Source organism: Dendrobates tinctorius, unplaced genomic scaffold (genome assembly GCF_039654945.1).
Source record: "Dendrobates tinctorius isolate UK_male_01 unplaced genomic scaffold, ASM3965494v1 ptg000029l, whole genome shotgun sequence".
Classification (NCBI taxonomy): Eukaryota; Metazoa; Chordata; class Amphibia; order Anura; family Dendrobatidae; genus Dendrobates; species Dendrobates tinctorius.
The window spans coordinates 49,261,483-49,287,961 of record NW_027361697.1 but is presented as its reverse complement, the minus strand read 5'-3'; the positions used below and the strand labels follow the sequence as shown (position 1 = coordinate 49,287,961).

At 52.9% G+C, this 26,479-nt stretch overlaps 1 protein-coding gene and 1 long non-coding RNA gene across 12 annotated transcripts in view; one reads left to right on the top strand and one right to left on the bottom strand.

Annotated features, from left to right (window-relative positions):
* Positions 1–21,424, bottom strand: part of LOC141085993 (uncharacterized) — a 58,101-nt gene extending 36,677 nt beyond the window's left edge. The window contains exon 1 of one of the 2 annotated variants that reach the window (XR_012231461.1): positions 21,224–21,424. This is a non-coding gene — a long non-coding RNA (uncharacterized lncRNA). The remainder of the gene's footprint in view (positions 1–21,223) is intronic. The other variant, XR_012231462.1, reaches the window with a different exon arrangement.
* RNPC3 (RNA binding region (RNP1, RRM) containing 3) overlaps positions 1–26,479 on the top strand; it is a 538,973-nt gene that overhangs the window by 432,901 nt on the left and 79,593 nt on the right. For 4 of the 10 annotated variants that reach the window (XR_012231459.1, XR_012231460.1, XM_073571709.1 and 1 more), the window contains exons 1-3: positions 21,632–22,157; positions 23,931–23,978; positions 24,808–24,923. Coding sequence is in view for 8 of the 10 variants with exons in the window: in XM_073571709.1 (XP_073427810.1) it covers positions 21,780–22,157; positions 23,931–23,978; positions 24,808–24,923 (542 nt within the window). In the remaining 2 variants the exon portion in view is untranslated. Of the gene's footprint in view, positions 1–21,628; positions 22,158–23,930; positions 23,979–24,807; positions 24,924–26,479 lie in introns of those variants that run through there. The other 6 variants (XM_073571705.1, XM_073571711.1, XM_073571704.1 and 3 more) reach the window with 5 other exon arrangements.

The following is a 26,479-nucleotide window of genomic DNA, read 5'->3' as shown; positions in this document are numbered from 1 at the left end:
ATACTTTGTGATATATCCTTTGTTGGCAATGACAGAGGTCAAATGTTTTCTGTAAGTCTTCACAAGGTTGCCACACACTGTTGTTGGTATGTTGGCCCATTCCTCCATGCAGATCTCCTCTAGAGCAGTGATGTTTTTGGCTTTTCGCTTGGCAACACGGACTTTCAACTCCCTCCAAAGGTTTTCTATAGGGTTGAGATCTGGAGACTGGCTAGGCCACTCCAGGACCTTGAAATGCTTCTTACGAAGCCACTCCTTCGTTGCCCTGGCGGTGTGCTTTGGATCATTGTCATGTTGAAAGACCCAGCCACGTTTCATCTTCAATGCCCTTGCTGATGGAAGGAGGTTTGCACTCAAAATCTCACGATACATGGCCCCATTCATTCTTTCATGTACCCAGATCAGTCGTCCTGGCCCCTTTGCAGAGAAACAGCCCCAAAGCATGATGTTTCCACCACCATGCTTTACAGTAGGTATGGTGTTTGATGGATGCAACTCAGTATTCTTTTTCCTCCAAACACGACAAGTTGTGTTTCTACCAAACAGTTCCAGTTTGGTTTCATCAGACCATAGGACATTCTCCCAAAACTCCTCTGGATCATCCAAATGCTCTCTAGCAAACTTCAGATGGGCCCGGACATGTACAGGCTTAAGCAGTGGGACACGTCTGGCACTGCAGGATCTGAGTCCATGGTGGCGTAGTGTGTTACTTATGGTAGGCCTTGTTACATTGGTCCCAGCTCTCTGCAGTTCATTCACTAGGTCCCCCCGCGTGGTTCTGGGATTTTTGCTCACCGTTCTTGTGATCATTCTGACCCCACGGGGTGGGATTTTGCGTGGAGCACCAGATCGAGGGAGATTATCAGTGGTCTTGTATGTCTTCCATTTTCTAATTATTGCTCCCACAGTTGATTTCTTCACTCCAAGCTGGTTGGCTATTGCAGATTCAGTCTTTCCAGCCTGGTGCAGGGCTACAATTTTGTTTCTGGTGTCCTTTGACAGCTCTTTGGTCTTCACCATAGTGGAGTTTGGAGTCAGACTGTTTGAGGGTGTGCACAGGTGTCTTTTTATACTGATAACAAGTTTAAACAGGTGCCATTACTACAGGTAATGAGTGGAGGAAAGAGGAGACTCTTAAAGAAGAAGTTACAGGTCTGTGAGAGCCAGAAATCTTGATTGCTTGTTTCTGACCAAATACTTATTTTCCACCATAATATGCAAATAAAATGAAAAAAAAACAGACAATGTGATTTTCCGGATTTTTTTTTCTCAGTTTGTCTCCCATAGTTGATGTCTACCTATGATGTAAATTACAGACGCCTCTCATCTTTTTAAGTGGTGGAACTTGCACTATTGCTGACTGACTAAATACTTTTTTTCCCCACTGTATATAGTAATGTAAAACAAGGTAAAAGGTGTCTATAGGACAGGGGAGATTTAGAATTTCTGCACACACTTGTGGACAGTGGACACTTTTGGATTGTGTGAGGCCCACTGATATCTGAGCGCTATGTGACAGGCTCGATGGCACAGCTGCCTGTGACAAAAGTGACGAGAGGATAATGGAGATTTTGAATCTCTGCGCACACTTTTGGACACTGGACACTTGTGGATTGTGTGAGGCCCACTGATATCTGAGCGCTATGTGACAGGCTCGATGGCACAGCTGCCTGTGACAAAAGTGACGAGAGGATAATGGAGATTTTGAATCTCTGCGCACACTTTTGGACACTGGACACTTGTGGATTGTGTGAGGCCCACTGATATCTGAGCGCTATGTGACAGGCTCGATGGCACAGCTGTGACAAAAGTGACTAGAGGATAAGGGAGATTGGATTGCTTTTAAAAAAGCAGTTTGCGGAGCAGTGGGTAAACAGCAATGCCAGCGTGTCAGGAAGCCTTAAAAGGCAGCCCAACAACCAACACCACTGATACACCACTATATAGCCTCCTCTTGCACTGCACACACAGTGACTTGTGTGTTGTGCAGGCCAAATCGCTAGCAGCAGAAGCAGTTTTTTTGTCTTCTTCCCTGCCTAACGCTCTCCCTACAGAATCAGCAGCAACCTCTCCCTATACTAAGATCGGCAGAAGATGGCGGTCGGCGTGCACGCCCTTTTATACCCCCTGTGACGCCCACCAAAGCAAGCCAATCACTTGCATGCCCTTCTGAAAGATGGTGGTGACCCGTGCCTAGGTCATCACGTTGCCCACAGTGTCCGTGGATCCTGATTGGCTGAAAAAGAGCGCAAAACAAACTTTTGAAACGCGACTTTGGCGCGTAAGTCGCCGACCTCATCCTAGGGTCGGGTTTCGTTTCATGAAACCCGACTTTGCCAAAAGTCGGCGACTTTTGAATTTTTTCGACCCGTTTCGCTCAACTCTACTGCTTGGTAATGGGGGACAGAAACTGGAGGTATAGCAAACACACACGGGTTAACTTCACCCAGTGAATAGGAGGTGAACCCTGTTGCTTCACAGGGCCACGATACCGCAGAGTGAACACTAGTGTTTTGGTCACAGGACCCTGCCCCAAGGACACAGGGTTAAAGTCCCTATAGACCCACCAGTGTTTGGCGTCCCAACTGCGACGCCAGGGAGAGACCCTTACTGAACGCTGTGCCGTTAACAGCCACAGCTGATAGATCAATACCGCACGCAGTACGTACAGGGCAGTGCTGGCGGACGCCACTAACCAGCCAGAGCTTTGGGCTGGAAAGCAAATTAGTGGCGCATGGCGCCGCTCAGGCTGATGTCGCTGAACGTGCGGTACCGTAGTGCCTAATGAAGTGTGGCGCACACTGGTGCTAGCATGTGATGGGAGCTGGTAGCACTGCAGCGCTAAGCAGTGCCACTACCCGGTGCCAACTCGAAGTCTAAACCCTAACAACATATGTATCAGAGGGAAGGGATTTCATAATGAGTCAGTCAGCGTTTCACAAGCATCCATCATCACACATACCACTACAAATTACAGACTATACTAGCGCATGGCCGAGCGGCCATGCAAACCTTTTATAGTAGCGTACTTCCAGGACATTCCTGATGGACCAACTCGAGCTGGAGAAGGACCTGAGCGTGTGACCCCCGACCTCCAATGAGAGGTCGCCCCACGGGCATGCTCAGAAGGCTGCAAAAAGGACAGCCTCTGGAGCTCTCGCTACTGGCTAGTGCAGATTGCCAAAGCTGACCCAGAGGTGGCAGTAGCAACCAACCTGACAGCACTAGCCTGAGCAAGACACTCGGAACGATGTCTTTGCTGAGCAGGCTCCTCTGCGGCTGGGACTGAATGGGAGACCGCAGAAGGCAAGGATTGAGATTCCTCCTGTGCAGGGGCAAGAATCCGACACCTAACATTGCCCCCTCCCTCCTGAGTCTCGCTTTGCTCAAAGGCCGCAATGAGCAGAGGAGCACGTATGTTTTCCTCAGATTCCCAGGTCCTATCCTTTGGGCCATGACACTTCCAGTCCACTAGATATTTTTTGCCCAGTACCACCTTACACCCCACGATGGCGTTCACCTCGTACTCGTCCGAGGACAAGCCTGATGTCCCGGTAGATGACTCCGAAAACCGGGACATGTGAACGGGCTTAAAGAGGGACATGTGGAAGGTGTCAGTGATACCCAAGGAGGAAGGGCCAGACAGTAGACCACAGGGTTAATCTGCTCCAGGACCTTGAAGGGACCTATGAAGTGAGGCGCGAACTTAGTGGACTCAACCTGCAGCCTGATGTTACGAGCGGAGAGCCACATCAAATAGCCGGTGTTAGGACGGCGGAACGCACCAAATATAAAATAACAGGAGGTGCGTTCGCCGCCCGGAGTCCACCGTGCGGTAGGTGACAAGACCGCTGCTGAACAATGGCAGATGCACCTAATCAATGAGGTACTGCGCTCGGGTTAACGTCACCCGAACGCTAAGGACGGCTCTGTTCTGGCACAGAGTCGCAAGAGGCAATGTGATGCCGAGATGCGGCTCTGTTAATGTCACAGAGACCTGCGTGTGGCGTCGCAACAGCGACCAAGAGTAGCTGCGGTTAGTGCAGCGCAGCGGCAGGTAAAGCCGCAGACGTCGGCGCTGAGACACGGACGCTAGTGTAGGCGCAGATCACATGGCGTGTAGCTTGCCACAAGCTGAGACTGACTATCCAACTCTCTGTCACCATTCGTAATATCCGAGGGAAGGGGTTTCATAATGCATCAGTCACCAGTCCACACATCCGTCACCATACACACGCAGCATAATATGCTACACTAGCGCATCGCCGAGCCGCCAAGCGGGCTTTTTATAGCGATGCGCTTCCGGGACCTTCCATTAGCTTGGGAAGGACCAATCAGATCCGACGTAGGACCTGAGCATGTGACCCCTGCTCTCCAGTGAGAGGTCAAGTTGCGGGCATGCCCAGTAGCACGGCATGAGGACTTAGCCTCAGGAGCAGTTCCCTGCAGAGCAGGTTGCGCTGCTATTGCTGCACCAGAGGTGGCAGCAACATCCAGGCTGTCAGAGCGAGTCTGAGCAGCAAGCCTGGCTCGCCGTGTTTGTGAGCAACACCCGGAGTGGTCGAGGAAGAATGGGAGACTGCAGGATGTCTGGCTCTGGACTCCCGCTGTGCAGTGCCAGGAATCCGACCGCCTAACATTACCTCTGAGCCTCACTGCGCTCAAAAGCCACGACCCGGAGCGGTGCATGAATATTTTCCACCGGCTCCCAGGTCCGAGCCTCGGGACCATGATCCTTCCAGTCCACCAAATAGAACTTTTTGCCACGGACAAACCTGCGCCCCATGATGGCGTTAACCTCATACTCGTCAGACGATAAGTCTGATGACCCGGTGGATGGCTCAGAAAACCGGACCATGTGAACTGGTTTGAGGAGGGACACATGAAACACGTCCGATATGGCCAAATGTGGAGGAAGAGCCAGGCGGTAGACCACTGAGCTAAGTCGCTCGAGGAACTTGAACGGTCCACTGTATCGTGGTGCGACCTTGGGAGACTCGACCCGCAATTTTATGTTCCGGGTGGAGAGCCACACCATGTCGCCAGGGGAGAAGCTTGGCGCGGGTCGCCGTTGCGTGTCGGCGGACGCCCTCATTCTTTCTTTAGATGCCCGGATAGCATCCTGAGTGTGATCCCAAATGTCCCGGGCCTCCACTGCCCAGTCTGCCACCCTGGAGTCAGTGGAGGACACCGGCATTGGGACAGGGACGCGTGGGTGGTGACCATAATTTAGGAGAAAAGGCGTCTGACCAGTGGAATCGGCCACCGCATTGTTTAGGGCAAATTCAGCCCAAGGCAGCAAGGATGCCCAGTCATCCTGCCTGGCAGAGACAAAATGTCGTAGATAGGTGACCAAGGTCTGATTGGCCCTTTCGACCAAGTCATTCGTCTCGGGATGGTAGGCGGAGGACAGATTTAGTTTGATGCTGAGTAAGCTGCAGAGCTCCCTCCAAAAACGAGACGCAAACTGGGGACCTCGGTCACTTACGATATTGTCCGGCATACCATATAAACGGAATACATGCTTAATGAACAGGACGGCCAGACCTCGGGCGGAAGGTAGGCGTGCGAGTGGCACCAGATGTACCATTTTGGAGAAATGGTCGGTAACCACCCAGATGACCGTACTGCCACTGGACTTGGGCAGGCCAACTATAAAGTCCATGCCCACCATTTCCCATGGTCTATCCGCTACTGGCAGGGGAAACAAGAGCCCCGCCGGCCTCTGTCTAGAGGGCCTGTTCCGGGCACACGAGACGCATGCTTTCACATATGCCTTGACGTCTCGAGCCATAAGTGGCCACCAATATGACCTTGCCAGGAGTTCGGTGGTCCGTTTATTACCAAAATGGCCACCTAGCCTGGAGGCATGTGCCCAGGCAAGAACCTCTGGCCGTAGCCGAGGGGGCACCAAGGTCTTGCCTGGAGGTACCGACTCGAGAGCGATAGGAGCCACGGTCGTAAAACTCTCCGGAGGGAGAATTAACCGGGGCTCAGCTTCTCCTTCTTCTGCTGAGACCACCGAGCGCGAGAGGGCATCTGCTCGGATGTTCTTCTCCCCGGAGAGGTAGTGCAGGGTGAAGCGGAAGCGAGAGAAGAAGAGCGACCACCTGGCCTGACGGGAATTCAGGCGTTGGGCCGTCTGAAGATAGACCAGGTTTCTGTGGTCCGTGAACACCTGAAAGGGGAACCGGGCTCCCTCCAGGAGATGTCTCCACTCGGAGAAAGCCAATTTCATGGCCAGCAGCTCCCTGTCGCTGATGGAGTAATTTTTCTCCGCCGGTGAAAAGGTCTTAGAATAGAAGAGGCAGGGATGCTTCCGACCTTGAGCATCCTTTTGGTAAAGGACTGCTCCTGCACCGACGGAAGAAGCGTCTACCTCAAGGATAAACAGCTTATCCACATCGGGACGGTGTAAAATGGGAGCGCCTGCAAAGTGGGATTTTATGGAGGAAAAAGCCTTAGAAACCTGTTCGGTCCACGCCTTAGGATTAGCTCCTTTTTTCGTGAGAGCAACCAAAGGAGCTACCAGAGTGGAGAAGTGGGGTATAAACTGACGGTAATAATTAACGAACCCCAAGAAGCGCTGCACCGCTTTAAGAGAATGGAGTTCCTGCCAGTCCATAACCGCTTGCAGTTTGGCCGGATCCATAGCCAACCCCTGGGCCGAGATGACGTAGCCCAGAAATGGCAAGGACTCCTGCTCAAACTGACACTTCTCCAGCTTGGTGACCAGGGAATTCGCCCGCAGGCGGTCGAATACCCTGCAGACATCTTTCCGGTGGGTGGGCAAATCTGGCGAAAAGATGAGGATGTCGTCCAGATAGACCACCACCGAGGTAGAAAGCATGTCACGGAAGACGTCGTTGACGAAGTCCTGGAAGACAGCGGGCGCATTACAAAGGCCGAAGGGCATGGACCAGATATTCATAATGGCCATCCCGGGTATTAAAAGCTGTCTTCCATTCGTCTCCCTTGCGAATACGGATCAGGTTGTATGCCCCTCGTAGGTCTAGCTTTGTGAATAGCCGCGCCCCACGCAACCTGTTGAACAACTCGGAGATCAACGGGAGAGGGTACTTATTCTTTACCGTGATGGCATTGAGACCCCGGTAGTCGATACAGGGGTGTAACTCTCCGCTCTTCTTCTGAACGAAGAAGCCTGCCCCAGCCGGTAACACCGACTTCCTGATAAAGCCCCGCGCCAGGTTCTCCCGGATATATTGGGACATTGCCTCTGTCTCCGGAAGAGACAATGGGTAGACACAACCTCGAGGAGATTCTGTGCCCGGCAGGAGGTCAATCGGGCAATCATAGGGACGGTGCGGTGGGAGTGTCTCCGCAGACTTCTTAGAGAAGACGTCCGCATACTGATGGTATGGTTCAGGAAGCGTGGAGAGATCTGTAGGCAGCTCTGTAGACGCTACCTGAAGACTGTCCCTTAGACACCTTCCCTCGCAGTCCTTGCTCCAGCCCAGTATTCTCCCCGACGCCCAATTAATGCGAGGGGAGTGACAACGAAGCCAGGGAACCCCGAGAAGTACCTGATCGATGCCATGAGGCATAATAAGCAAGGACAGGGTCTCCCGATGTGAGGGGGACATGGCGAGACTGAGTGGGACCGTCTGATGGGTCACTTGAGACGGCAATGGTGCCCCATCCACCACCCTGATGGTCAGAGGTTGTGGGAGTAATACCAGGGGAATAAAGTGACTCTGGGCAAAACTCGAGGACATATAGACTGTACGGGCTCCTGTCAGGTATATATTATTGTAGATATGGACTGTACGGGCTTGTCAGGTATATATTATTGTAGATAAAGACTGTATGGGCTCCTGTCAGTTATATATTACTGTAGATATAGACTGTATGGCTCCTGTCAGGTATATATTATTGTAGATATAGACTGTATGGGCTTCTGTCAGGTATGTATTATTGTAGATATAGACTTTACAGGCTCCTGTTAGGTCTATATTATTGTAGATACAGACTGTGCGGGCTCCTGTCAGGTATATATTATTGTAGATACAGAATGTATGAGCCCCTGACAGGTATATTTTAGTGATGATATCAGAATGTATGGGCCTGTCAGGTGTATAGTTGTGCTCAAAAGTTTACATAGCCTGGCAGAATGATTGCTTTCTTGGCCTTTTTTCAGAGAATATGAATGATAAAGTCTTGATGTTTTCTCCACTCATGGTTAGTGTTTGGGTGAAGCCATTTATTGTCATACTACTGTGTTTTCTCTTTTTTTAATTATGACAACCCAAAACATCCAAATCACCCTGATCATAGTTTACATACCACATTTTTTGTAATACCATGTATAGCCCCCTCTAATATCAATTGACTACTTGAAGTCGTTTGTGGTAGTTATGGATAAGGTTCTTTATTTTCTCAGATGGTAAAGCTGACCACTCTGACCACCAAAAAGTTTTGATGTTATCATTCATATTCTCTGAAAAAAGGCCAAGAAAGCAAAAGTTCTACGGCGGTATGTAAACTTTTGAGCACAATTGTATCAGTGATGACATCGGAATGGAGTGTAAATAAAGAGAGAAAAAAAATTCTGCATCACCATTAAAAAATAGAAATAAACTAAAAACTTTATTTAAAACATTAAAATCATGAAAAATAATGCCCACAGGTAACAGCTCTGTCAGTGATCTCCCGCCCACACTGAAAAAATATTGGAACATTTGTTAATAGTGAGCTGTACTGCAGGTTGTGAGTTCAGAAGCAGAGGATATAAGTACAGAGATGCATTGCTATGTACTATGTATCTCTATGTTCCTATATTGTACAGTTGAAGAAAATATTTTTTTCATATAAAATAAACTTTAAAAAATGCCAATTTCAATAACCTTTTCATCCCCCCAGTATTTTTTAACTTTAATGACCAGACCACTCCTGGGAAGTTTCACCACTGTACCATGTTTTCTCCATTTGTGGATAATGGGTCTCACGGTGGTTCGCTGGAATATCAAAGCTTTAGAAATGGCTTTATAACCTTCTCCAGACTGATAGATCTGAATTACTTTCCATCTCATTTGTTCATGCATTTCTTCGGATCGCAGCATGATGTCTACTTTTTGAGGATCTTTTTGTCTACTTCACTTTGTCAGGCAGGTCCTATTTAAGTGATTTTTTGATTGAGGATAGGTGTGGCAGTAATCAGGCCTGGGTAGGGCTACGGAAACTGAACTTTGCTTTTCGAAGATGTGACAAACCACAGTTAAAAAAAAAAAAGTAGGGGGCAATAACTTTCACACAGGGCCCTGTATTTTCTTCCCAATAAATAATAAAGACCTTCATTTACAAATTGAATTTTGTTTACTTGTGCTGTCAAATATTTTAATTTGTTTGTTACTCTGAAACATTTAAGTGTGACAAACATGCAAGAGTAAAAAACCAGGAGTTGTGGGCAAAAAGTATTTCACATCACTGTACACTACCGGGCCACACAGATCTTTATATGAAGATCTCCTGTATATACAGTAATGACCACCTACAAGTAATGACTTAACCCCTTCCCGACCAGTGGCAGCGTATGCGTCATGAAAGTCGGTGCCAATCCGACCAATGACGCATATGCTGTGTCATGGATTTAAAGTCCCCCTGCGGGTAGGGTGCCCAGGGTCAATGAAAGGTCACCTGACCCGCAGATACAGGGGGCTTTGTACTTCACCGGGGGGGGGGTGGCTTCGCCCCCACTCGCTCTGATTGGCTGTTAAAAGTGAAACAGCCAATCAGAGCGATAGTAATATTTCATCAATGAAATTTGATGAAATATTACAAACCAGCCATGGCCGATGCTGCAATAGCATCGAACATGGCTGAAGACACCAATCTGACCCCCCCACACGGTTAACGGGGTTGATCTGCCCCACGCCGCTGAATGACAGCGGCGATCGGCTGCCGCTGTCATCATCTGCTCCCCCCGCCTTCCGATCACCTCCCCTCCCACCCCCTGGTACCTTTCCGAGTGCTGCTCCCGGTGTCCCGCGGTCCCAGATCATGGGCACCACCATCTTAGAAAATGGCGGGCGCATGCGCAGTGCGCCCACCTGAATCTGCGGCTGCAGATTTCATTCATTCATTTTGATCACTGTGATAAACTTTAACAGCGATCAAAGTAAAATAAAAAGTAAATAAACCCCCCCTTTATCACCCCAATAGGTAGCCACATATAATGAAATAAAGAACATTTTTATTTTTCCATTAGGGTTAGGGTTGGAAATAGGGTTGAAATTAGAGTTAGGGTTGGAATTAGGGTTAGGGTGCAACTAGAGTTTCAGATGGAATTAGTGTTAGAATTAGGGTTGGAATTAGGGTTAGGGGTGTGTTGGGGTTAGGCTTGTGGTTAGGGTTGGGATTAGGGGTGTGTTGGGGTTAGGGTTGTGGTTAGGGGTGTATTGGGATTAGGGTTGGAGTTAGAATTGAGTGGTTTCCACTGTTTAGGCACATCACAGGGGGTCTCCAAACACGTCATGGTGCCACCATTGATTCCAGCCAATTTTGCGTTCCAAAAGTCAAACGGTGCTCACCCCCTTCCAGGCGCCGACGTGTGCCCAAACAGTGGTTTACCCCAACATATGAGGTATCAGCGTACTCAGGACAAATTGCACAACAACTTTGGGGGGCTAATTTCTCCTATTACCCTTAGGAAAATAAAAAATAGCGTGCTAAAAAATCATTTTTGAGGAAAAAAAGATTTTTTATTTTCACTGCTGTTATAAACTTTTGTAAAGCACTTGGGGTTTCAAAGTGCTCACTAGACATCTAGATACGTTCTTTAAGGGGTCTAGTTTCCAAAATGGTGTTACTTGTAGGGGGTTTTCACTGTTTAGGCACACAGGGGCTCTCCAAACGTGACATGGCGTCCAATAACGATTGGAGCTAATTTTCCATTCAAAAAGTCAAATGGCGCTCCTTCCCTTCTATGCACCGAAACAGTGGTTTATGACCACATATGAGGTATCCGTGCACTCAGGAGAAATTGCCCAACAAATTTTAGGATCCATTTTATCCTGTTGCCCATGTGAAAATGAAAAAACTGAGGTTAAAGGAAAATTTTTGTTTAAAAAAGTATTTTTTTTTTTAAGGATCAATTTTGGAAGCACCTGGGGGTTCAAAGTGGTCACTATGCATCTAGATAAGTTCTTTGGGGGGTCTAGTTTCCAAAATGGGGTCAGTTGTGGGGGAGCTCCAATGTTTAGGCACACAGGGGCTCTCCAAACACAACATGGCAACCGCTAAATATTCCAGCTTATTTTCCATTCAAAAAGTCAAATGGCACTCCTTCCTTTCTGAGCCCTGCTGTGCACCCAAAAAGGTATCCATGTACTCAAGAGATATTGCCCAACAATTTCTAGGATCCATTTTATCCTGTTGCCCATGTGAAAATAAAAAAAAAATTGATGCTAAAAGAAAATTTTTGTTGGAAAAATTAAAATGTCCATTTTTTCCTTCAACGTTGGTTTAGTTCCTGTGAAGCACCTGAAGGGTTACTAATCTTCCCGAATGTAGTTTTGAGTAGCTTGAGGGGTGCAGTTTTTAGAATGGTGTCACTTTTGGGTGTTTTCTGCCATATAGACCCCTCAAAGTGACTTCAAATGTGAGGTGGTCCCTAAAAAAATTTTTTTTTTTTTGTAAATTTTGTTATAAAAATGAGAAATCACTGTTCAACTTTTAACCCTTTTAACTTCCTAACAAAAAAAAAAAAATACTTTGTTTCCAAAATTGTGCTGATGAAAAGTAGACATGTGGGAAATGTTATTTTATAACTATTTTGTGTCACATAAGTCTCTAGTTTAACAGAATAAAAATTCGAACCCCCATCGGACGTCCACCCCGGCATAAACCCCCATCGGACGTCCACACCCCCAGCATAAACCCTCAGCGGACGTCCACCCCCCTTAAGCCTAAGCCCCTATCGGACGTCCACCCCCCTTAAGCCCCTATTGGATGCCATTCCCAGCATAAAACCATCATTGGACATTCACCCCCCGCATAAAACCTCATCGGACGTCCACCCCTGACCCCTCCCCAGCATAAACCTCATCGGACGTCCACCCCCTCCCAGCATAAGTCCCATCGGTTGTACAGCTTCCCCATCATAAACCCCCGTCGGATGTCCATCCCCCGAAAGTATAAACCCCCACCAGATGGCACCTCTTCCCCAAACAAAAAGCCCTACCAGTCGAGCGCCTACCCCAAAATCAATCCACCCCTTTCAAGTCACAACAGATGCAGACAGGCCCCGTTGCCCTAGCATCAAGTCCCCAAGACACCACAATTGCGCATTAAATCCCCCCGTCCCAAGATCCCAACCAGACCAGGAGGAGTTAATGCACGCTTGTGGGGTCTGTTTGTCCCCGGGGGGCCCTACTGGGGATAATGCAAGCTCGTGGGGTCTGGTTGGGCTTCTGGGGGTCGATTAACGCATGCTTGTGGGGTCTGGTAGGGCCCCGGGGAAGGGTTAATGCACGCTTGAGAGGTCTGGTTGGGCCCTGCATTAGACCCCCAAGGAGCCCATCAGACCACAAACGCATGCATTAACCCCCTCCCCGTGAGCCCAACCAGACACACAAGTGTGAATTAAACCCTCCGCGCTTGTGGGATCTGTTGGGCTTCTGGGGTGGGTTAATGCAGGGTCCACTCAGACCCCGCAAATGTGCATTAACCCCCCCAGGGCCCAACTAGACCCCAACAGCATGCATTAACCCCCCCTGGAGCCCAACCAAACCACAAAAACGTGCACTAATCCCCCCACAGTAAGGAGCACACCCAGACAGGGCTGTGGAGTCGGAGTCGGTGCTCATTTTGGTGGAGTCGGAGTCGGAGTCGGTATAAAATGGACCGACTCCGACAATATATAATAAATTGGGTACAGTAGTTCAATGCAGGATGTGCTGAATATTTTTTCATAGGAGTTTGGGAAAGTTATGAAATGTCCTATAAATGGCTGTTATATTCCTGATCTAAGGCTACATTCACACACAGCATTTTTCCTGTTTTTTGAGGATACGTTTTTCAGCTGCAAAAGCTGATCATCTTTTTAAAAAAACTGCATCACCTGAAAGGTTTTTGAGCTCATAGATGTTTTCAATAGCAAAAGCAGATTAGAAATCTGCTCTATCTATATATCCATTTATCCATATCTGTCTATCCATATCGTATCTGTACCAAAAAGAATGAAAACCGGGTAGTACACCAATATATATTCTGTTCTATCTAAATATCTTGATTATTGGATCATAAAAATGATTAAATGTCTGAGGTTCACATTGTACTACAATAAATTTTTCACTTAAATATAAGCAATATGTGTGGGAGTCGGAGTCGTGGAGTCGGTGTAAGGGAAATTGAGGAGTCGGAGTCGGAGTTGCAGGTTTGGCTTACCGACTCCACAGCCCTGCACCCAGACCCCACAAGCATGCATTAATCCCGCCGGAAACCTCTACCAGAACCCACAAGCGTACATTAACCACCCCTGAGATCCAACCAGAACCCATAAGCTTGCATTAATCCCCCGGGAGCCCAACCAGACCTCACAAACGTGCATTAACCCCCCCCCCGGACCCAAACAGAACACACAATCGTGCATTAACCCCCCCCCAGGACTACACAACCCTGCGTGTGCATTAACCTCCCCCCGGGACCCAACCAAACACGGCAAGCGTGCATTAACCCCCCCCCGGGACCCAACCAAACACGGCAAGCGTACATTACCCCCCCCCGGGACCCAACCAAACACGGCAAGCGTGCATTAACCCTCCTGGGAGCCCAAGCAGACCCCACAAGCGTGCATCATCAACCCCCCTCTCCCGGGACTACCAGACACCACAAGCGTGCATCATCAACCCCCCTCTCCCGGGACTACCAGACACCACAAGCGTGCATCATCAACCCCCCTCTCCCGGGACTACCAGACACCACAAGCGTGCATCATCAACCCCCCTCTCCCGGGACTACCAGACACCACAAGCGTGCATCATCAACCCCCCTCTCCCGGGACTACCAGACACCACAAGCGTGCATCATCAACCCCCCTCTCCCGGGACTACCAGACACCACAAGCGTGCATCATCAACCCCCCTCTCCCGGGACTACCAGACACCACAAGCGTGCATCATCAACCCCCCTCTCCCGGGACTACCAGACACCACAAGCGTGCATCATCAACCCCCCTCTCCCGGGACTACCAGACACCACAAGCGTGCATCATCAACCCCCCTCTCCCGGGACTACCAGACACCACAAGCGTGCATCATCAACCCCCCTCTCCCGGGACTACCAGACACCACAAGCGTGCATCATCAACCCCCCTCTCCCGGGACTACCAGACACCACAAGCGTGCATCATCAACCCCCCTCTCCCGGGACTACCAGACACCACAAGCGTGCATCATCAACCCCCCTCTCCCGGGACTACCAGACACCACAAGCGTGCATCATCAACCCCCCTCTCCCGGGACTACCAGACACCACAAGCGTGCATCATCAACCCCCCTCTCCCGGGACTACCAGACACCACAAGCGTGCATCATCAACCCCCCTCTCCCGGGACTACCAGACACCACAAGCGTGCATCATCAACCCCCCTCTCCCGGGACTACCAGACACCACAAGCGTGCATCATCAACCCCCCTCTCCCGGGACTACCAGACACCACAAGCGTGCATCATCAACCCCCCTCTCCCGGGACTACCAGACACCACAAGCGTGCATCATCAACCCCCCTCTCCCGGGACTACCAGACACCACAAGCGTGCATCATCAACCCCCCTCTCCCGGGACTACCAGACACCACAAGCGTGCATCATCAACCCCCCTCTCCCGGGACTACCAGACACCACAAGCGTGCATCATCAACCCCCCTCTCCCGGGACTACCAGACACCACAAGCGTGCATCATCAACCCCCCTCTCCCGGGACTACCAGACACCACAAGCGTGCATCATCAACCCCCCTCTCCCGGGACTACCAGACACCACAAGCGTGCATCATCAACCCCCCTCTCCCGGGACTACCAGACACCACAAGCGTGCATCATCAACCCCCCTCTCCCGGGACTACCAGACACCACAAGCGTGCATCATCAACCCCCCTCTCCCGGGACTACCAGACACCACAAGCGTGCATCATCAACCCCCCTCTCCCGGGACTACCAGACACCACAAGCGTGCATCATCAACCCCCCTCTCCCGGGACTACCAGACACCACAAGCGTGCATCATCAACCCCCCTCTCCCGGGACTACCAGACACCACAAGCGTGCATCATCAACCCCCCTCTCCCGGGACTACCAGACACCACAAGCGTGCATCATCAACCCCCCTCTCCCGGGACTACCAGACACCACAAGCGTGCATCATCAACCCCCCTCTCCCGGGACTACCAGACACCACAAGCGTGCATCATCAACCCCCCTCTCCCGGGACTACCAGACACCACAAGCGTGCATCATCAACCCCCCTCTCCCGGGACTACCAGACACCACAAGCGTGCATCATCAACCCCCCTCTCCCGGGACTACCAGACACCACAAGCGTGCATCATCAACCCCCCTCTCCCGGGACTACCAGACACCACAAGCGTGCATCATCAACCCCCCTCTCCCGGGACTACCAGACACCACAAGCGTGCATCATCAACCCCCCTCTCCCGGGACTACCAGACACCACAAGCGTGCATCATCAACCCCCCTCTCCCGGGACTACCAGACACCACAAGCGTGCATCATCAACCCCCCTCTCCCGGGACTACCAGACACCACAAGCGTGCATCATCAACCCCCCTCTCCCGGGACTACCAGACACCACAAGCGTGCATCATCAACCCCCCTCTCCCGGGACTACCAGACACCACAAGCGTGCATCATCAACCCCCCTCTCCCGGGACTACCAGACACCACAAGCGTGCATCATCAACCCCCCTCTCCCGGGACTACCAGACACCACAAGCGTGCATCATCAACCCCCCTCTCCCGGGACTACCAGACACCACAAGCGTGCATCATCAACCCCCCTCTCCCGGGACTACCAGACACCACAAGCGTGCATCATCAACCCCCCTCTCCCGGGACTACCAGACACCACAAGCGTGCATCATCAACCCCCCTCTCCCGGGACTACCAGACACCACAAGCGTGCATCATCAACCCCCCTCTCCCGGGACTACCAGACACCACAAGCGTGCATCATCAACCCCCCTCTCCCGGGACTACCAGACACCACAAGCGTGCATCATCAACCCCCCTCTCCCGGGACTACCAGACACCACAAGCGTGCATCATCAACCCCCCTCTCCCGGGACTACCAGACACCACAAGCGTGCATCATCAACCCCCCTCTCCCGGGACTACCAGACACCACAAGCGTGCATCATCAACCCCCCTCTCCCGGGACTACCAGACACCACAAGCGTGCATCATCAACCCCCCTCTCCCGGGACTACCAGACACCACAAGCGTGCATCATCAACCCCCCTCTCCCGGGACTACCAGACACCACAAGCGTGCATCATCAACCCCCCTCTCCCGGGACTACCAGACACCACAAGCGTGCATCATCAACCCCCCTCTCCCGGGACTACCAGACACCACAAGCGTGCATCATCAACCCCCCTCTCCCGGGACTACCAGACACCACAAGCGTGCATCATCAACCCCCCTCTCCCGGGACTACCAGACACCACAAGCGTGCATCATCAACCCCCCTCTCCCGGGACTACCAGACACCACAAGCGTGCATCATCAACCCCCCTCTCCCGGGACTACCAGACACCACAAGCGTGCATCATCAACCCCCCTCTCCCGGGACTACCAGACACCACAAGCGTGCATCATCAACCCCCCTCTCCCGGGACTACCAGACACCACAAGCGTGCATCATCAACCCCCCTCTCCCGGGACTACCAGACACCACAAGCGTGCATCATCAACCCCCCTCTCCCGGGACTACCAGACACCACAAGCGTGCATCATCAACCCCCCTCTCCCGGGACTACCAGACACCACAAGCGTGCATCATCAACCCCCCTCTCCCGGGACTACCAGACACCACAAGCGTGCATCATCAACCCCCCTCTCCCGGGACTACCAGACACCACAAGCGTGCATCATCAACCCCCCTCTCCCGGGACTACCAGACACCACAAGCGTGCATCATCAACCCCCCTCTCCCGGGACTACCAGACACCACAAGCGTGCATCATCAACCCCCCTCTCCCGGGACTACCAGACACCACAAGCGTGCATCATCAACCCCCCTCTCCCGGGACTACCAGACACCACAAGCGTGCATCATCAACCCCCCTCTCCCGGGACTACCAGACACCACAAGCGTGCATCATCAACCCCCCTCTCCCGGGACTACCAGACACCACAAGCGTGCATCATCAACCCCCCTCTCCCGGGACTACCAGACACCACAAGCGTGCATCATCAACCCCCCTCTCCCGGGACTACCAGACACCACAAGCGTGCATCATCAACCCCCCTCTCCCGGGACTACCAGACACCACAAGCGTGCATCATCAACCCCCCTCTCCCGGGACTACCAGACACCACAAGCGTGCATCATCAACCCCCCTCTCCCGGGACTACCAGACACCACAAGCGTGCATCATCAACCCCCCTCTCCCGGGACTACCAGACACCACAAGCGTGCATCATCAACCCCCCTCTCCCGGGACTACCAGACACCACAAGCGTGCATCATCAACCCCCCTCTCCCGGGACTACCAGACACCACAAGCGTGCATCATCAACCCCCCTCTCCCGGGACTACCAGACACCACAAGCGTGCATCATCAACCCCCCTCTCCCGGGACTACCAGACACCACAAGCGTGCATCATCAACCCCCCTCTCCCGGGACTACCAGACACCACAAACGTGCATTAACCCCTCTCTCCTGGGACTACCAGACACCACAAACGTGCACTAACACCCTGTACCCAGCCAGACCCCAGGAGCGTGCATTAACACCCCCCCGGAGACCCAACCAGACCCCACAAGCGTGCATTAACCCCCCCGACCCAAACAGACCCCACAAGCCAGCCTTAACACCCCTGGGAGCCCAAGCAGACCTCACATGCATGCATTAGTACCCCCCCGAAGTACAACCAGACCCCACAAGCGTGCATTAACCCCCACCCCCAACTAGACCCCACAAAAATGCATTAGTATCCCCGAAGTACAACCAGACCCCCACAAGCGTGCATTAACCCCCACCCCCCTGGCCCAAACAGACCCCACAAGCGTGCATTAACCCCCACCCCCCTGACAAAACAGACCCTGCAAGCGTGCATTAACCCCCCTGGGAGCCCAAAGCAGACCTCACATGCATGCATTAGTACCCCCCGAAGTACAACCAGACCCCACAAGCGTGCATTAACCCCACCACCCCCAACCAGACCCCAGAAGCATGCATTAACCCCCCCCGGACCCCACCAGACCCGTAAGCGTGGATTAACCCCCTGCCCCAAACATACTCCACAAGCATGCATTAGAACCCCCCCCCAAAAGTACAGCCAGACCCCACAAGCATGCATTAACCCTCCCCAGACCCCACCAGACCCGTAAGCATGCATTAACCCCCACACCCCTTCTCCAACCAGACCCCACAAGCATGCATTAGTACCCCCCAAAGCACAACCAGACCCCACAAGCATGCATTAACCCCCCCAGACCCCACCAGACCCATAAGCGTGCATTAACCCCCTACCCTAAACAGACCCCACAAGCATATATTAGAACCCCCCCAAAGTACAACCAGACCCCACAAGCATGCATTAACCCCCCCACCCCCCAACCAGACCCCACAAGCATGCATTAGTACCCCCCGAAGTACAACCAGACCCCCACAAGCGTGCATTAACCCCCACCCCCCTGGCCCAAACAGACCCCACAAGCGTGCATTAACCCCCACCCCCCTGACAAAACAGACCCTGCAAGCGTGCATTAACCCCCCTGGGAGCCCAAAGCAGACCTCACATGCATGCATTAGTACCCCCCGAAGTACAACCAGACCCCACAAGCGTGCATTAACCCCCACCCCCAACCAGACCCCACAAAAATGCATTAGTACCCCCCGAAGTACAACCAGACCCCCACAAGCGTGCATTAACCCCCACCCCCCGGCCCAAACAGACCCCACAAGCGTGCATTAACCCCCACCCCCCTGACAAAACAGACCCTGCAAGCGTGCATTAACCCCCATGGGAGCCCAAAGCAGACCTCACATGCATGCATTAGTACCCCCTAAGTACAACCAGACCCCACAAGCGTGCATTAACCCCCACCCCCCTGGCCCAAACAGACCCCACAAGCGTGCATTAACCCCCACCCCCCTGACAAAACAGACCCTGCAAGCATGCATTATCCCCCCTGGGAGCCCAAAGCAGACCTCACATGCATGCATTAGTACCCCCCGAAGTACAACCAGACCCCACAAGCGTGCATTAACCCCCACCCCCAACCAGACCCCACAAAAATGCATTAGAACCCCCCCCCCCCCAAGTACAACCAGACCCCCACAAGCGTGCATTAACCCCCACCCCCCTGGCCCAAACAGACCCCACAAGCGTGCATTAACCCCCACCCCCTGCCCCAACCAGACTCCAGAAGCATGCATTAGTACCCCCCGAAGTACAACCAGACCCCACAAGCGTGCATTAACCCCACCACCCCCAACCAGACCCCAGAAGCATGCATTAACCCCCCCCGGACCCCACCAGACCCGTAAGCGTGGATTAACCCCCTGCCCCAAACATACTCCACAAGCATGCATTAGAACCCCCCCCCCACAAAAGTACAGCCAGACCCCACAAGCATGCATTAACCCTCCCCGGACCCCACCAGACCCGTAAGCATGCATTAACCCCCACCCCCCCCTTTCCCAACCAGACCCCACAAGCATGCATTAGTACCCCCCAAAGCACAACCAGACCCCACAAGCATGCATTAACCCCCCCGGACCCCACCAGACCCATAAGCGTGCATTAACCCCCACCCCCCTGCCCCAAACAGACCCCACAAGCATATATTAGAACCCTCCCAAAGTACAACCAGACCCCACAAGCATGCATTAACCCCCCACCCCCCAACCAGACCCCACAAGCATGCATTAGAACCGCCCCCAAGTACAACCAGACCCCCACAAGCGTGCATTAACCCCCACCCCCCTGGCCCAAACAGACCCCACAAGCGTGCATTAACCCCCACCCCCTGCCCCAAACAGACCCCAGAAGCATGCATTAGTACCCCCCGAAGTACAACCAGACCCCACAAGCGTGCATTAACCCCACCACCCCCAACCAGACCCCAGAAGCATGCATTAACCCCCCCCGGACCCCACCAGACCCGTAAGCGTGGATTAACCCCCTGCCCCAAACATACTCCACAAGCATGCATTAGAACCCCCCAACAGTACAGCCAGACCCCACAAGCATGCATTAACCCTCCCCGGACCCCACCAGACCCGTAAGCATGCATTAACCCCCCACCCCCCCTTCCCCAACCAGACCCCACAAGCATGCATTAGTACCCCCCAAGCACAACCAGACCCGTAAGCGTGCATTAACCCCCACCCCCCTGCCCCAATAAGACCCCACAAGCATATATTAGAACCCCCCCAAAGTACAACCAGACCGCACAAGCATGCATTAACCCCCCACCCCCCCTTCCCCAACCAGACTCCACAAGCATGCATTAGTACCCCCCAAGCACAACCAGACCCGTAAGCGTGCATTAACCCCCACCCCCCTGCCCCAAACAGACCCCACAAGCATATATTAGAACCCCCCAAAGTACAACCAGACCCCACAAGTGTGCATTATATATCCCAAGCCCCCTGCCCCAAACAGACCCCACAAGCATGCATTAACCCCCCGGACCCAAATAGACCTTGCAAGCATGCATTAACCCCTCTGGGAGCCCAAGCAGACCCCACAAGCATTAACCCCTCCAGACCCTAAACAGACCCCGTAAGCGTGCATTAACCCCTACCCAAAAGCGTGCATTAACACCTCCCCCCCCCCGAACCCAAATAGAGCCCGTAAGCATGCATTAACCCCCCGACCCAACCAGACCCCACCAGCGTGCATTAATTTCCCCTCCCCTCCGGGAGCCCAACAGCCCCCAGGTAAGCCCCCAAATTCCACTAGTTAGCCCCAAGTATCAGCCCCATCAACCAAACATCTAAGAAGACACCAACCTGTTACTAAACCCTCTTGCCTGTCACCGACGCGGCTGACCTAACTCCACACTGCTCACAGTATGTAATGGAGGCTTCTCTCCCTGCACCAGACGGCAGAGACACGTGTAATGGCGTCTTCTCTTCCTGCCTTTGCTGTCAGAACACGCCCCCCCTGGTATGACACGCCCCCAGAGCTGACATCACACCTGGAAGGAGCCCATACAGTCTAGCATTTACCGTGTCGTGTCTGGTGAGTAGCAAGGATGGCGGAAGTAACGTTAATGATGACACTGACTGGCAGCAGGGACGGAAGTCATCATATCATTACAGCGCTGTTTGGCGGAAATGACGTTATGACGGCGCTGGTTGGCAGCAGGTATTGCGGGAGGAGTGTCATTCTGTCACTGGCTGGCAGCAGTGTGTCATTACGGCGCTGATTGGCAGCAGAGATGTGGAAGTGACGTTACATGGCCGTTGGTTGGCAGCTGAGACGGCGTTGGTTGGCAGCACGTAGGGTCGTGGGAGTTATGTCATTACGTCGCTGGTTGGCAGCTGGGATCGCGGAAGTGACGTTATGACGGCGTTGGTTGGCAATATGTGTTGCGGGAGTGAAGCACTTTCGACACTGATTGGCAGCATGCATGGCTGTAGAGACGTCACTCCGGCGCTAGGTGGCAGTATGTTCGGTGGTATTGGTGCGGGATCTCGCAGAATTATACTGGAGGCCTCCAGTAATGCGAGAATGGAGTTCGTGGGCAGGAAAACGCTGCTTGTTCGGCATCTCCCGTCTGAACTAAGTCCGGAGGAGCAAAGACAGCTGCTGGAGAAGAGCGGGGCGGAAAGCGTGCGGTTGTGTTCCGGGCGGACTCGCGGGATTTTGGTAAAAGACACAGTCACCGGGTTCAGAGGTTCCGTGTCCACTGAATGGGCCCAGGGAGCAGCCAGGCTGACAGTGCGTCTACCAGCAGGAAGCGCCAGGAGAGGACAGGGCTGTGACTGCACAGAATGGCGCTGTAGTATGGGACAGTTATGTGAGGGGTGGGCCAATAGCAGGAAGGACTGATTATATGGCGTGGGGTCGGGGGCAGCAGGGAGGGCCTGTCGTGTGGGGTCGGGGGCAGCGGGGAGGGCCTGTCGTGTGGGGTCGGGGGCAGCGGGGAGGGCCTGTCGTGTGGGGTCGGGGGCAGCGGGGAGGGCCTGTCGTGTGGGGTCGGGGGCAGCGGGGAGGGCCTGTCGTGTGGGGTCGGGGGCAGCGGGGAGGGCCTGTCGTGTGGGGTCGGGGGCAGCGGGGAGGGCCTGTCGTGTGGGGTCGGGGGCAGCGGGGAGGGCCTGTCGTGTGGGGTCGGGGGCAGCGGGGAGGGCCTGTCGTGTGGGGTCGGGGGCAGCGGGGAGGGCCTGTCGTGTGGGGTCGGGGGCAGCGGGGAGCGCCTGTCGTGTGGGGTCGGGGGCAGCGGGGAGCGCCTGTCGTGTGGGGTCGGGGGCAGCGGGGAGGGCCTGTCGTGTGGGGTCGGGGGCAGCGGGGAGGGCCTGTCGTGTGGGGTCGGGGGCAGCGGGGAGGGCCTGTCGTGTGGGGTCGGGGGCAGCGGGGAGGGCCTGTCGTGTGGGGTCGGGGGCAGCGGGGAGCGCCTGTCGTGTGGGGTCGGGGGCAGCGGGGAGCGCCTGTCGTGTGGGGTCGGGGGCAGCGGGGAGCGCCTGTCGTGTGGGGTCGGGGGCAGCGGGGAGCGCCTGTCGTGTGGGGTCGGGGGCAGCGGGGAGGGCCTGTCGTGTGGGGTCGGGGGCAGCGGGGAGCGCCTGTCGTGTGGGGTCGGGGGCAGCGGGGAGCGCCTGTCGTGTGGGGTCGGGGGCAGCGGGGAGCGCCTGTCGTGTGGGGTCGGGGGCAGCGGGGAGGGCCTGTCGTGTGGGGTCGGGGGCAGCGGGGAGGGCCTGTCGTGTGGGGTCGGGGGCAGCGGGGAGGGCCTGTCGTGTGGGGTCGGGGGCAGCGGGGAGGGCCTGTCGTGTGGGGTCGGGGGCAGCGGGGAGGGCCTGTCGTGTGGGGTCGGGGGCAGCGGGGAGGGCCTGTCGTGTGGGGTCGGGGGCAGCGGGGAGCGCCTGTCGTGTGGGGTCGGGGGCAGCGGGGAGCGCCTGTCGTGTGGGGTCGGGGGCAGCGGGGAGCGCCTGTCGTGTGGGGTCGGGGGCAGCGGGGAGGGCCTGTCGTGTGGGGTCGGGGGCAGCGGGGAGGGCCTGTCGTGTGGGGTCGGGGGCAGCGGGGAGCGCCTGTCGTGTGGGGTCGGGGGCAGCGGGGAGCGCCTGTCGTGTGGGGTCGGGGGCAGCGGGGAGGGCCTGTCGTGTGGGGTCGGGGGCAGCGGGGAGCGCCTGTCGTGTGGGGTCGGGGGCAGCGGGGAGCGCCTGTCGTGTGGGGTCGGGGGCAGCGGGGAGCGCCTGTCGTGTGGGGTCGGGGGCAGCGGGGAGCGCCTGTCGTGTGGGGTCGGGGGCAGCGGGGAGCGCCTGTCGTGTGGGGTCGGGGGCAGCGGGGAGCGCCTGTCGTGTGGGGTCGGGGGCAGCGGGGAGCGCCTGTCGTGTGGGGTCGGGGGCAGCGGGGAGCGCCTGTCGTGTGGGGTCGGGGGCAGCGGGGAGCGCCTGTCGTGTGGGGTCGGGGGCAGCGGGGAGCGCCTGTCATGAATGGATTGCAGTAGGGAGGACCTGTTGTATAGCGGGTGCTGTAGTAATATCTTATATTTTCTTTCAGAAGAATGTGGCTTTTGCATCATATCCAAATGAGTATGCGGCAGGAAAGGTGGGTGCTACTATGCGCTGATTGTCCAGAGAGGGTCACCTGACGGTCACTATGAGAGTCTGACATTGGTGCAGTCACCTCCATCACTACGGATACCTCTGGGGCTTTCTTTTGGTGTTTTGGGGTGGTCACTTTGGATGTGGCTTTGATGACTGATTTCCTATTGCTTTGCGTTCTCAGCTCATATACAATCTGATGCTTCTCCATAGTAACAGACTCTGCATTGTCTGATGTTGCAGTAATTTCCGCTCACGTTTTTCCCAGACTTCTTGTTAATGATCACTCTCGTCCTGGCAGCTTTGCTGAAGAGTTGTATATTTGGGGAATATGTAGTGTATTGAAAATTTACTCTATTTCATACTGTATATATTGATGGCCTATCCCTATTATAGAGCGTATAGTGAGTATGTATAGATGTCTTTATATCTACACACACTGCATCCATTGCTGACGTTTTAAGTTTGCCCACTGACAAACACATGATCTTATCTATAATTTTAAGGGCAGGTTAATTTTTAACATTGAGAGAGAGAATATCAAAAATAAAATCCAGAAAATCACATTGTATAAATTTATATAAATTTATTAGCATTTTGCAGTGAGAAATAAGTATTTGAACAATAGATCTATTGCTGTGTCCACTATGTTCTATGAGCAAAGGGTCTGAATTCTTATGACCATATGATATTTCAGGTTTTTGTTAATAATTTTGCAAAAATGTCTACATTTTGTGTATGTATGCATATGTGTATATATAATCAGCCCTCACTGATCAGCTTTTTACTATTCATGCAGGCTAGGTATAATAACTTTCCTCTCCTGTGTCCAGGCGCTATCCATTCTTCACCAGCTCAAAGTGCTGGGCCATACACTGATTGCAGAATATGCAAAGGAGGACAGCATTCATCTACCTGACCAGCCTGCCTATTCTGAGAAGAGGAAGAGGTGATCCTTCTGTACTTAGACTTTGCCACTATTAAACTTTGAGTCGTATGTCGTGTCCCTGACTTTGATGCAGGCTCACACAGCGAGCCCGCATCTTTCCTGGCAGATGATGGCTTATTTAATCAGCTATCACGTATCTTTATCAATGCCAGGCAGTGGTGTTTAATATGCTCTGGCAGGGGGCACGTCATTCAACATGCCCATGATGTGATCGCGGGGCGTCAATGGTTTTCCATGACAGCTGGGGGTCTGATGAAGACCTCCATGCTACTCATGACGATTCTCCTGTGAAAGCCAGGCCGTAGCTGGTGTTCATAGGAGACCGTGATTATCACCGTAAATGGCAGTGCTACGTGTAGCACAAGTAATTACACGATCGCAGCTTCAGGTCCGCTAAAAGGGACTATTAACTAAAGTAAAAAGTTTAAAGGGAAAAAAAAGTTTTAAAACAGAAAAACAAGGTTAAATCGCCCCCCCCCCCACCTTGCTCCATTAAAAGTAAAGCAAAAATAAATATCAGAATATAAAGTTATCCGATCAATAAATTGTGTAACGAAAACAAAAATGAAAACTCCAAAATTACGTTGTGTTTTTTTTTTTTTTTTTTGGGCAGCTGCAACACTGCAGAAAGAGGGAACCTAAAACATTGTATCTACCCCAAAATGGTAGCAGTAAAAATGTCCGCTCCGGATGTAAAAAGTAAGCCATCGCACAGCACTATATCCCAAAAATTGAAAGCACTTCAGAATATGGCGACACAAGTAAAGTCTTTTTGTTTTTTTTTTATTTTACAAATTTCCAAGTTTTTTCACCACTTTTATATAACAAACTATACGTGTTTGTTATGCGTGTACTCGTACTGACCTGGAGAATCATACTGCCCTGTTAGTTTTATAGTATAATGAACAAAAAAAAAAAAAAATTGTGAAATTGCATATTTTTTGAAATTTGAACTCGCTTGGATTTCTTTTCCGCTTTCCAGTGCATCACATGTTAAGATGAATGATGTCATTCAAAAGTACAACTTGTTCCACAAAAAAGCAAGCGCTCAAAGGCTTCATGGACGGAAAAATAAGTTATGGCTCTTGGAAGAAGAGGAGTTAAAAACAAAAATAGAAAATCAGCCGTGGTGATAGGGGTTAAAGGTGATTCTCAGGTGGCCCCTTGAGCAGCTCAGGGCTGTGTAGTCTTCCTGCTGTGTCCTTACGTCTTGGTTTTCTCGCAGGATGGTCACTGTTCCTTGAGTGTAAGTTAGAAGATTTGTAGCATTAGGGTATGTTCCCACAGTCAGTAGACGCTGCGGAGTGGACTCTGCGCACAGCTGCAGCGTTCAATCCGCAGCGGCCAGATGTTACAGCACAGTGGAGGGGATTTTACGAAATCCCATCTTCATTATGAGTGCAGGGACGCCTTCGGCTGCCCTGCGTATACACACATGCGGCGCATCTTTCTAGACCTCAGCATGTCTATTTAACTTGTGGAGACGCTCAGTCTCTGCAAGATAAATATCACCGTCCTATGTATAGGATGCGTTGATTCCGCATGGTTCAAAGAAC